Genomic DNA, 13,019 nt, shown 5'->3' on the forward strand with positions numbered 1-13,019 from the left:
TTTTGCCTCTAGCCTACTAGGTAGGATTCCTACCTCCTTCATTCCTGAGGTCTGGGAGAGCAGAGGCAAGAGCTCACATAGCTGAAAAAAAAAAAAAAAAAAAGAAAAGTTAGGGCTTGAATTTGTTGGTCTTAGAAAAAGGAAGGGATTGTAGATCTAGATTCCTGAGGCTAGGATGCTTGGTACATGAGGTGGTTAGGGTGGTAATATACGTTCCAAGGAAGGGGGTTTGGGGAGGGGAGGAGGCTGGGGCCTAGACCCCTGGGAAGAGATACTGGGGGCTGCTTTCTTGTCTTTTGGGTGGATTGGAGCCAAAAGCCCCTGAGAGGGGCAGAAGCTGGCAGCCTAGGTTCTGGGTCCTGTCAAGGATTTTTAGTTTTGTTTTTATCTTTTTTGAGATAGGGTCTCACTCTGTCATACAGGCTAGAATGCAGTGGCGTTGTCATAGATCCCTGAGACCTCAAACTCCTGGGCTTAAGGGATTCTCCTACCTCAGCCTCCCGAGTACCTGGAACTACAAGCATGTGCCATGAAAGCCCAGCTAATTTTTCTATTTCTTGTAGTGATGTAGTCTCACTCCTGCTCAGGCTGGTCTCCAACTCCTGGCCTCAAGTGAACCTCCTGCCATGGCCTTTCAGAGTGCTGTGATTACAGGTGTGAGCCACAGTGGCTGACCTGGCCAGGATTTTTAAAGCTCAGAGGCCAGCTTCCCGAAGCCCTGTTAAGGGCAGAGTCTGAGCGCCTGGGCTGGGTCTCTTAGAGAGACACAGACTGCCTGGGGAGGCAGGTGCTGGATTTGGGACTTTCAGAACCCAATGACCTGCGAGTTCTCTCAAGAGGCAGGCTTGAGGGTGCGTTCAGGGCTGCCTCTGCAAGGCATGCTGTGGGCAACAGGGGGCGCCAGAGACCCATGACTCCGCCCTCAGGGGCGGAGCCTCCCCAACCGGACTCCTCCTTCTACCGCCCTCCTCCCTCTTCCCTGCTCCTGCGCGGCCGCCAGGTCTGGCCTCGGCTCCTCCTCCGAGGTTCCCCCTCCCCGGAGCGGAGCCCACCCGAGGTCCCTTTCTCGCCCCCTGAGCCCACCGCCGGGCCAGAACAGCGGCCTCCGGGCGCAGAACCCCGCCAGCCTGCCTCGCTCCCGCTCAGCCCTGCCAGAGGCCCCCAGCCATGAATCTCTTCCGATTCCTGGGAGACCTCTCCCACCTCCTGGCCATCATCTTGCTACTGCTCAAAATCTGGAAGTCTCGTTCGTGTGCTGGTGAGAGACCCACCTGGGTGGGAGAAGGGGAGAGACTGCGGGAGCGGAGGACGTCCCAGGACTTCGGAAAGGGTTTGGGGACACTAGTCCCCCCAGTGCTTGCTGGGGGATCTTTCTACCAGGCTCTGCGTCGCCAGGGGGTCAGCTGTCTTCCCCTGACTGAAGGGGTGCATACAATTTAGTGGAGGTGGCTCCAGGCCCCAATTCAGCCTCCCAATCTGGGCAGCCCGAGGGTTCTTTCAGGGACTAAGAACAGGGAGCCATGGCAGGCGGGGTGGTGGCCGGGAGTTGGTGACGTGGACCGTGGCGGCCAGAAAGGGAGCGGGAGGGAGGTGACGGGATCCCAGGGGCTGAGATCAGGTGGGGTCCTCCCTAGGTCCAACCTTGGGTCTAGACTGGTGGTGGACTCTCAGGGGGACAGAGGTGGCTGTGAGGCCTAGCGTGGGACAGAGCCTCGGGCTGGAGTAGCTTCGGGGGCTTTGGGCTGCCCCCTGGCTGTGGGCTGTGGGAAAGTGCTCTGCTCTGGAGGGCGGGTTGGGGAGGCCTCTAGGGACAGCTGCACTCCAGAGCCACCTCCAGGCTGGTCTCAGGCACTGTGCTTCAGTTTATAGCCTGTGCAACCCACCCGAGCCTTCTCTCTCTCTTCTTTCTTCTCTTTTCTCTCTCTGGGCCACAGGGATTTCAGGGAAGAGTCAGGTCTTGTTTGCTGTGGTGTTCACTGCCAGATATCTGGACCTCTTCACCAACTACATCTCACTCTACAACACATGCATGAAGGTAAGGGCTCCATTCCATCCCTCTAGGCTGCCTGAGGGTACGGAAGCCAGGCATAGGATTCAGACTTCCAAGTCTGAGGGGAGAGGGGTTGGGGGCCTGGACCTGGAGGAGGAGGGGGCTGGGCTTTCAGACTACTGGATCTGAGCCTATTGTGGGTGCCCCTTCAACATTCCCCCTTCCCCCTACTCAGGTGGTCTACATAGTCTGCTCCTTCACCACAGTCTGGATGATTTATAGCAAGTTCAAAGCCACTTACGATGGGAACCATGACACGTTCAGGGTAGAGTTCCTCGTCATTCCCACAGCCATCCTGGCGTTCTTGGTCAACCATGACTTCACCCCTCTAGAGGTAGGCCCCTTGGTGGGACTGCTGTGTTGGTTGGATGGGGTATGGCAGAACAGCTATGACAGTAGACCTTGGAAACTTCCTTCTGCAGGTTGTGCTCAGACTGTCTTATTTTAGGACTTATAAGTTTAGTGTATGGGTTCTGGGGTCAAATGGTATTAACATAATGGCAACATATTCACTATGTGCCAGATGCTGCTCTGAGTGTTTCACATACATGAATTCACTACTTTTCACAACAACCCTATTTTACAGATGAGGAAACTGAGGCTTAGGGGTCTAAATGATTAGTCCAAGGTCATTTGCTTAGTAAGTATCAGACTGAAGGGCTCAGGAATTGGAAACAGCTAGGCTGCTTGGATTTGAATCCCAGATCTGCTACTTTCTATTAGCATGATCCTGGGCACATGATCTCTGTGCCTCACTTTCACCATTTCTAAGATTGTGATCAGGACATTATGAGGATTTACTGACATTTTACAGAATCATTTGGTGTTGAAACACTTATAGACTCTAGAATCAGAGCACAGGGATTCTCAGCCTGCCTCTACCACTTGGAAGCTATGGGACTTCGGGCAAATCATGTTATTTTGTGTTTGAGTTTCCTTGTCAATAAAAAGGGGATAGTCAGTTCCTACCTCATTGGGTTCTAATGAGTGGCTGATATCTGTAAAGCACCTGTCTGGCACGAGGTCCTTGTTAGTCTGCTTCATGTCAAGGCTGGGTAAGTTATAAAGAAGAGGTTCGGGCGGCGCCTGTGGCTCAGTGAGTAGGGCGCCAGCCCCATATGCCGAGGGTGGCGGGTTCAAACTCAGCCCCGGCCAAACTGCAACCAAAAAATAGCCGGGCGTTGTGGCGGGCGCCCGTAGTCCCAGCTGCTCGGGAGGCTGAGGCAAGAGAATCGCGTAAGCCCAAGAGTTAAGAGGTTGCTGTGAGCCGTGTGACGCCACGGCACTCTACCCGAGGGTGGTACAGTGAGACTCTGTCTCTACAAAAAAAAAAAAAAAAAAGAAGAGGTTCATTTGGCTCACAGTTACGCAGTCTGCACAAGAAGCATGGTGCTGGTATCTGTTCCTGGTGGGGACCTCAGGAAGCCTCCACTCCTGAGGCAAAGAGGGAGCAGGTATGTCACATGGTGAGAGAGGGAACAAGAGAGGGACCAGACTCCTTTAAATAATCAGTTCTTTTACAATGGGGAGAGCACCAAGCCATTCATAAAGGATTTGCCCCCGTGACCCAAACACCTCCCACTCTGCCCCACCTCCCAACACTGGCAATGAAATTTATTTTATTTATTTATTTTTTATTGTTAAACCATAGCTATGTACCTTAGTGCAATCAAGGGGTACACTGTACTGGCAATGAAATTTAAACAGAAGATTTGCAGGAGACAAGTATCCAAACTCTAACAAGGCAGGAAGTGCAATGTCAATGTTCAGTGAAGTGTTTAGTACCATGCCTGATACTTTTACTTGTAAATGTTAGCTGTCATGATTTTTATTCCATGGTGTTTTGGTGGTATCTGTACAAACTCCTGGGAGGAATTTTGGGAGGGCCAGTACTAAATTTGTGATATCATTTCTCCTGGAGCCTGGGAGGAATCATAAATTCAGCATAACCTTTCCTCATTAGGCCTCCTCCTACCTGATAGAAAGCTATCTTTGGGTGACCAGACATACCAGTGTTTTCAACAGAAGCTATAATTCAAGAGTTTTCAGGCAAGATAATCTCATTTAAAAATTTTTGCCACAGATTCAAAATATATTTCTGAAAGAACTGTGAAGGCCAGGCAAATCTGATAGAGGGTGACTTTGGCCCATGAGTCCCCAAAAGAAGACTGTATCATGCAGTGGCGAGAACCCTGGGCTTGGCTCCAGGCCCTGGACTTTGCAAACATATCATTGTTGCCACCTTACTTGGAGAATTTATCCAAGCCCTTGATCTTCTCATAACTGTCCTGCTTATTAGGGATGGCTGGACTCATTTTGCAAATGGGGAGATTGACTAAAGCTAGAGGAGGCAGTGGGGCTGGACCAGAACCCAGAGCTCTTGACTCTAGCCTTTGTGGTTCCCTCATTCAGAGAGGGGGTGGTCACTTGTGCAAAGTATGGGCACTGACTACCTACTTAGCCCTGAGTGGGGCATTCTAAATGTGTCATCATCCTGTCTGATCTCTTGGCCACCCTGGGAAATAGGCATCCTCATTCCTGTTTCTTGGAGGACTGAAGTGAAGCTCAGAAAGGAGCGTTTATGGATTTGAACTTAGTTCTGTCTGATTCCAAAGCCCATGCTATTAGCTGGTGCATGCTAAATAATTATTTGTCTATTTATCCTTTTCTTTTTTTTTTTTTTACTCACCACTATACTAACAAGGAAAAAAATTATTTTTTTAACCATAGAAGGAAAATAAGTCTTCTTTAAAAACATAGACATTGGCTGGGCATGGTGGCTCATGCCTGCAATCCCATCACTTGGAAGGCTGAGGCTGGTCTCACGAGTTCGAGACCAGCTTGAGCCAGAGCGAGACCCCCATCTCTAAAAAATAGCTGCGTGTTGTGGTCTCCTGTAGTCCCAGCTACTTGGAGCCTGAGGCAAGAGGATGACTTGAACCTAAGAATTTAAGGTTGCTGGAAGCTATGACACCACAGCACTCTACCAAGGTTAACCAAGTGAGACTCTGTCTCAAATAAATAAATAAAATACATATATAAAATAAGATAAAAATGTAGATATCATGAACTAGATAATGTAAAACACAACTGATCTTTCCTCTTTTCCTGTGCTATAATTTAATTCCCCTAGGGTAATCCCAGGGATAAGAGTTGGGTGAGCATCAATTTAATGGGAATATTTCTTTCTTTCTTTTTTTTTTTAGAGTGTGTTTTTCTTTTTTCTTTTTTGTTTTATTTTATTTTATTTTTTATTAAATCATAGCTGTGTACATTAATGCAATCATGGGGTACAATGTGCTAGTTTTATATACAATTTGAAATGTTTTCATCAAACTGGTTAACATAGCCTTCATGGCATTTTCTTAGTTACTGTGTTAAGACATTTATATTCTACACCTAGCAAATTTCACATGTACCCATGTAAGATGCACCGTAGGTGTGGTCCCACCAATTACTTTCCCTCTACCCATCCTTCCCTCCTCCCCTTCCCTCCCTCTCCCCTTTCCCCTTCTTCTTGGGCTATAATTGGATTATAGCTTTCATAGTAAGACTGAGTACATTGGATACTTTTTCTTCCATTTTTGAGATACTTTGCTAAGAAGAATATGTTCCAGCTCTATCCATGTAAACATGTAAGAGGTAAAGTCTCCATCTTTCTTTAAGGCTGCATAATATTCCATGGTGTACATATACCACAATTTATTGATCCATTCATGGGTCGATGGGTACTTGGGCTTCTTCCATGACTTAGCAATTATGAATTGGGCTGCATAAACATTCTGGTACATATATCTTTGTTACGATGTGATTTTTGGTCTTCTGCATATATACCTAGTAGAGGAATTGTAGGATTAAATGGCAGGTCTATTTTTAGATCTCTAAGTGTTCTGCAAACATCTTTCCAAAAGGAACATATTAGTTTGCATTCCCACCTGTTTTTCTTTTCTTTTCTTTCTTTCTTTTATTTTTGAAACAGAGTCTCATTATGTTGCCCTTGGTAGAGTGCTGTGGCGTCACAGCTCACAGCAACCTCAAGTTCTTGGGTTTAAGAGATTCTCTTGCCTCAGCCTACCAAGTAGCTGGTGCCTGCCACAATGCCTGGCTGTTTTTTTTGTTGTTGTTGTTGCAGTTGTCGTTGTTTGGCAGGCCTGGGTTTGAACCCGCCACCTCTGGTGTATGTGGCCGGTGCCCTAGCTGCTGGGCTACAGGCGCATAGCCAGGAATCTTTCTTTCCTTCGTATTTTTTTTTTAGTTTCTGGCCGGGGCTGGGTTTGAACCCACCACCTCCGGCATATGGGGCCGGCACCCTACTCCTTTGAGCCACAGGTGCCACCCCTCTTTCCTTCTTATTTTTGAGGTAGAGTCTCACTATGTCGCCCTGGGTAGAGTGCTGTGACATCACGGCTTACAGCAACCTCAAACTCTTGGGTTTAAGTGATTCTCTTGCCTCAGCCTCCCAGGTAACTGGGCTATAGGTGCCCGCCACAATGTCCAGCTATTTTTTGGTTGTAGTTGTTATTGTTGTTTGGCAGAGCGAGGCTGGATTTGAACCCTCCAACTCCGGTGTATGTGGGTGGTGCCCTAGCTGCTGAGCTATAGGCGCTGAGTCAATATTTCTTTCATTTTTATTTTTTTCAGAAAGAGTCTCACTTTGTCCTGAGTAGAGTGTTGTGGTGTCATAGTTCACAGCAATCTCAAACTCCTGGGCTCAAGTGATCCTTTTACCTCAGTTTCCTGAGTACCAGGGACCACAGGCTCTGACCACAACACCTGGCTATTTTTAGAGACGGGGTCTTGCTCTTCTTCAGGATGGTCTTGAGCTCATGAGCTCAAGCAATCCACCTGCCTTGGCCTCCCAGAATGCTAGGATTACAGGCGTGAGCCACCATGCCTGGCTCCAGCATTTCTTGAGAGCCCCAACTAACCTGGCTTGCTAAGAGCCTCCCTAGAGGAGTCTGTGTGATTATGGGAGTGAGTCCTGGAGTCCAGCTGCCTGGGTGGGAATCTGGATAAGTTACTTATCCCTTTGGCCTCAGTTTCCTCATCTATATAGTGGGGATAACAATAAGGCTTACTTTCTAGGTTAAGGCTTACACTAGTTAGTACCCTTGGATGGAGTAAATGCTGTATAAGCATGAATTGTTACGATATTCCCCACTTTTTTTTTTTTGTGGTCTAAAATAAATTCTTTGTATCTCAGGCCGTCTGTGGGATGAGAAACCCCCTCCTCACTCCCAATCCCAGCTACACGGGTACAATCTGGCGTTGTGGTCCAGTTGTTCCCCACTTTTCCTCCTTCAAAACTGAAACAACTGAGGAGCCAGACCTGCCATTTGTTTTTGTTTCCTGAAGGGAGGTTTAGTGTGTCTTGCAGATAATGAATCACCCCAGGTGGGACTTACAGGAAGCTGGAGATTGAAAAGGGGCTAGCAGGTGTCTGCAGTCTCTTCTTCCTCTTCCTGTGATGCCCTGTCCTGCTCACCAGTGATGGTTGTCACTGCTGTCTCACTCAAGGAACTGTGACCTCACTTAAGGAACTGTGCTAGGTGCTGGGGCCATGGGGTGAAAAGGCAGGTATCACATTCTTAGGTTCAAATGATCCTCTTGCCTCAGGCTCCCAAGTAGCTGGGACTACAGGAGCCCACCACAACACCTAGCTATTTTTTAGAGACGGGGTTCTCGCTCTGGCTCAAGCTGGTCTTGAACTCGTGAGCTCAGGCAATCCACCTGCCTTAGCCTCCCAAGTGATGGGATTGCAGGCATGAGCCACCGTGCCCAGCCAGTGGAGCTCATATTCTGGTGAGAATGGCCAGGAAGGAGATAAGATGAGGTGATGTGACTATCCTGGTGAAAGGATGGTCAGGGAAGGTGACTGATGTACTAAGGCTGGGAGGATGTAGAGGAGGCAGATGTGTGAGACTAGGGGAAGAGCTTTTCCTGTTTGGGAACAAGAAGTGCAAAGGCCCTGAGGCAGGAAGCAGCATGGTGTTTTGGAGGACCTGTGTGACTGCAGCCTAGAGAGTAAGGGGAAAGAGTAGGAGATGAGATTGGATTGGGGGTGGGGGAGCATGGTCAGGAGTTTGTGCTTTATTCTACTTGCAATAAGAAGTCGCTGGAGGATTTTAAGCCAGGGGTGACATAGTCTGGTTTATGTCTCTAAAGATTACACATTAAATGATGTCCCTATAAAAGTAGGAACATCATCCCCATTGTAGTGATAAAGAAGTAGAGGCCTGGAGAATCTGGTTATCTTGTCCCCAAGGTCTCACAGAATGGAGTCTCTAAGCCAAGATTCCAACTGGGTCTGCTTTATAGAGAGGGGTAACTGAAGAGTTTTCATGAGCACTGATTACAAACCTTTAGTTCAAATCCCTACTCTGCTGCTTACTAGCTAGATCAGGGGTCCTCAAACTTTTTAAACAGGGGACCAGTTCACTGTCCCTCAGACTGTTGGAGGGCCAGACTATAGTTTAAAAAAAAAACAACTATGAACAAATTCCTATGCACACTGCACATATCTTATCTTGAAGTAAAACAACAAAATGAGAACAAACACAATCACACCGCCTCATGTGGCCCGCGGGCCGTAGTTTGAGGACCCCTGAGTTAGATGGTCTGGGTGAGTATTTTACTCTTCCTGGCCTCAGTTTTCTCATCTGTGTAATGGGGTTGCTAATAATCATCTCTTACTTATGGGGCCTCAGGAAGATTTAATAAGAAACATCAGTAACACTGGGGACTGGTGTCTGGCATGTGGTAAATACCTGAATTGCATTTCTTCTTTCTCTGACTTCACTGTACCTAAAACTGTGATGCCATCCTCTGCCTTTTCTCTCACTCTGTATTCTCCCACCTCACTGTCCTCTCCCCTCACTCCCCGGCCTCTCTGCAGATCCTCTGGACCTTCTCCATCTACCTAGAGTCGGTGGCCATCTTGCCACAGCTGTTCATGGTGAGCAAGACCGGTGAGGCGGAGACCATCACCAGCCACTACTTGTTTGCGCTGGGCGTCTACCGGACACTGTATCTCTTCAACTGGATCTGGCGCTACCACTTCGAGGGCTTCTTTGACCTCATCGCCATTGTGGCAGGCCTGGTCCAGACAGTCCTCTACTGTGATTTCTTCTACCTCTACATCACCAAAGGTAGCCAGGATTCAGGGCTGGCTTGAAGGGAGCCTGCTCTTTGCGCAGCTCCTGCATCCCTGGGGTCTGGAGTTCATCTCCTCATCTCTGTGTCACTCAAGAGAGGGAGGGCTTCTGGGGCCCCATGCCCACCTCTCCTCTAGGAACATAGACCTTTACCCTTTACCTCCTTAAGGATCAAAGAGTTTTTGTCCTCAGCTCCCATGTTACTTTGAATGAAAGCCAGATGGGGCAGGAACTCATGCCCATTATAAGTCATTCATTCATTTACTTATTAAACAAATTTTATGAGCACTTTTTGTGTGCCTGGCCAGGTGCTAGGCTTCGATATACAGCAGTAGGAGAAAAGGTGAATGAGGTCCTGTTCTAGTGGGGGAGATGGTGAATGAACAGGTAAAGAAAGAGAATTGCCATTAGTAAGAAGGGCTGTGAAAGAAATAAACCAGGGATGTGTTTGTCTGTGAGTAACTGGATGGGGAGGGGAGTGCTTCACATGGGGGTCAGAGGAGGTCCCTTTGAGGAGGTGATTTTTAGGAAGAGACCTGAAAACCCAGGAGTTAGTCATGTAAATGACAGGAGCAGTAAAGGCAAAGGCAGAGAGTTCTTCAAGGGTGGAAGAGGAGCAGTTGGCCCTTGGAGAAATGGAACTGCTCTTGGCCTCCATTGTTTAGCCCCTAGGGTGAGACCCCACCCCGTCAGTGATTCAGGCCAATTCCCCAGTTTTTGACCCAGAGTCCTGGGGGCTGTCCCTCCTCGCCTAAGTTTGCCTGGCCTAGGGTATAGGACCTGTTCTGGGCTGGCGAGGCTGCCCCCTTCTTCTGGAACCCTGATGGTAATGACCACTCTTTTCTCTCTTCACAGTCCTGAAGGGGAAGAAGTTGAGTTTGCCAGCATAGCCCTAGTCCTCGCCATCCCTCTTCTTGGCAGCCGCAGGAGGCAGAGGAAGGCGACCCACAACGAAGAGCTTTCCCATCCAGGGTGACTTTTTAAAGAACCAACCTCTTTCTGCTCCCCATCCTGCCTCCTGTTCTGTTTCAGGGGGTCAGTGGAGGACTCAAATCTTGGGGAGCTCAGGACCTAGGGCGTTTGTAGTTTTTTGCCTTGTAGAGAAAAAAAATATTTCCACTATTTAGTTTTTGATTATGATGACTCCTTTCTTTTCCATTCTCTGGCCCTAATTTTTATAAACTGTTTTTTGAGTGTCCTATGGGCTAGGGTGGGGTGGGAGATCTGTTTCCTTCCCCAATCTCCTCAGCTCCCTTCCACACCCCACCCCCAGCTCCACTGGTTGCCAAACACTAAATCTGCTGACACCCACCTGCCCCACCTTCTGTTATGGCCATGAGCACAGGCCTAGCACATTTCTAGGTTGGGGATTGGGAGTAAGGGAGGCTCAGGAAGGTCTCTCTTAATTTTTTCGTAACAATTTTTTTTCTCCAGAGTTTGAGTTTTTTTGGTCTTAGTTTTTTGGCAAATTAGGGTGGCTTGGGCATGGGAAGGGGGGGCTGGCCTGAGAGCCACTGCAACTCTCATGCCACGTTTTTGTACAGAATTGATGGTTGATTCTTGGTTCTCTTGAAATAAACAGAGAAAAATGTTACCTTTCTTTTGCTGCTCTTTGCCCTCCCTCTCTGGAATATGTGGGGTCCTGATTGGCCCCTCTTCCTGCTTCTACTTGTTGACCAGCCACAGGCAACCAGGCCTGGAAGCAGCAGGAAGATGAGAAACTGGGTTTTTCAAGACTCTTGGCTGTGCCAGTTCCTCACAGCTCTGCTGGGGAAGAGATTTTGGAGAAAAATGTCGAAGATTCTTCTTACCTTGGCACAGAACTTGCCTTATGGTTCTCTGAGGCCTCAGGGTTGCAGAGGACCTTCAAGAGCATGGATGTCAAGAGGCCACACATTGGCAACCCCCATCCCACCCTCATTTGGCATTTTGTTGCCACTCTGTTAAAAAAAAAAAAAAAGAGGAATGGGTCACTGGCCTTTAAAAACTAATTTTCACATTAAAGTCTAGATTTCTGGCTTCTCTTGATAAAAAAAATCCATCAGTCTGACAACGCTGGGTCCTCATTTCTGGATGGCAACAGATGGCTGCATATGAGTGAATTGGATGTAGGCTTTTCACCATAGTCCCTAGGACTTGGCTGCAGGGTTGTTTCAATTTATTATTGGGATGATGGTGTGTGGTTATTTTTGTTTGTGGACTTAAAAGGAAAGTGAAATATTTTCCAGGTCTTTCTCCAGATTGGCTTCATAACTGGTCTATTTGTTTCACCTATGTTAACTTGCCTGGCTCTTGTAAGCTTTTGGATTTTTCACCCTTGACTTAGTCAGACTTCCTGGGTGTTCTCTAAGACCTTCCTAACCTCTGCTTTACTGCCTCCAGGTATCTTATAGGATGGCTCTGAAAGCTTCAGGAGTCAGGGAGCTGGTGTTTCCTGCACGCTTAATATATGCCAGGTGCTGTACCTTACACAGATGAGCTCCTTCGACCCTTACAGTAGTCTTGAAAAAGGTGCACTTTGTGGGTGAGGAAATTGAGGCTTAGAGGGGTATGTGGCAAAGGTGGGGTTTGCACCTGGGTTTCCTGACGCCAGAGCTTGCATGTTTAACCATTGCTGTGTGTTTTTTCAGCCATTTTTAATTTCTTTCTTTTAAGATAAGGGAGATCCTCTTAAGAATTTTGTCCAGAAAAAAAAAAAAAAAAAAAAGAATTTTGTCCAAAAGCTTAATATGGAAAACATAGGAGCAGGGCTATAGGGCTTGACTATGAGGTGGGGGTGGTATCTCTGCCTGCTCAGGCTGAGGAACTTCTTTGAACAGTCTGAAAACCATTCATCTAAATCTGGTCTGATTCTCTAGTTTTATAGCCAATACAGCTTGGGTCTACAAAAATTAAATGACATCCCCAAGGTTATCCAGCCACTGATAGAGGACCAGAGCCCAGAATCCTTCCATCTCCCATATAAGGCTTTCTATCCCGCTATATTGCTGCCATTTTTTTCTAGATGCCCTTGAGACTACGTGTTTATTTCTGTATTTTCAGAACTGAGCACAGGGCCTGCCACATAGGAAGCTCAACAAAAGGACCAGTGGAACCCAAATTTGATTGCTCACAACCCATATCCTTTTGTCCAGTCTGTGAATGAATGCTCTGCAGGCCTCTGTGGCCCCTGTGCAGGTGTGTTTTGTTTGACCTCCACTGTGTTTAAATAATTTTGTATTTCTTGCTCACTAATTTCACATAAAAAGCTATGCCCCACTGCACCCCCCATGGGTGTCCAAATTGTTCTAGAAAAACTGAAGGCTCTGGGGCTGCACTATCCAACATGGTAGCCATTAGTTACATGTGAACATTGGAATGTGGTGAGCCCAAGTTAAGGTGTGCCGTCAGTGTGAAATACACGATGGGTTTCAAAAACTTCGTACGAAAGAATGTAAAGTACCTCACTAATAATTTTTATATTGATTACACATTGAAATGATACTATTTTGGATATATTAGGTTAAATAAAATATTAAAATTAATTTTGCTTGTTTCATTTTACTTTTCTTACTGTGGTTACTAGACTATTTTAAATTCCCTTAGGGGTTCACATCAGATTCTGGCTGGACAATGCTGCTCTAGAAAGCCCAGGCCCCACTGCTAGATAGTAGATGCTGAGTGGAGGTTGCTCTCCTTGACATGGCCACCGGGGTTACCTTCCTTGTTCACTCCTGGTGGCCTACAGGCAGGAATATCTGCAGCCTGTGCATGAGTCCCCAATTATCACTTCTGTCTCCTAGAATAAAAATCCTTCCTAGGATTTAGAAATATTA

At 47.3% G+C, this 13,019-nt stretch overlaps 1 protein-coding gene across 1 annotated transcript; it reads left to right on the top strand.

Annotated features, from left to right (window-relative positions):
• The first annotated feature begins 954 nt into the window (after window positions 1-954).
• KDELR1 (KDEL endoplasmic reticulum protein retention receptor 1) lies at window positions 955-12,728 on the top strand. The gene is made up of 5 exons (XM_053607394.1): window positions 955-1,258; window positions 1,935-2,035; window positions 2,226-2,384; window positions 8,946-9,198; window positions 10,060-12,728. The coding sequence occupies exons 1-5, from the start codon at window positions 1,168-1,170 to the stop codon at window positions 10,092-10,094; spliced, it is 639 nt and encodes a 212-aa protein (XP_053463369.1). The 5' UTR covers window positions 955-1,167; the 3' UTR covers window positions 10,095-12,728.
• The last annotated feature ends 291 nt before the right edge of the window (window positions 12,729-13,019 follow it).

Source organism: Nycticebus coucang, chromosome 10 (assembly GCF_027406575.1).
Source record: "Nycticebus coucang isolate mNycCou1 chromosome 10, mNycCou1.pri, whole genome shotgun sequence".
NCBI classification, from domain to species: domain Eukaryota; kingdom Metazoa; phylum Chordata; class Mammalia; order Primates; family Lorisidae; genus Nycticebus; species Nycticebus coucang.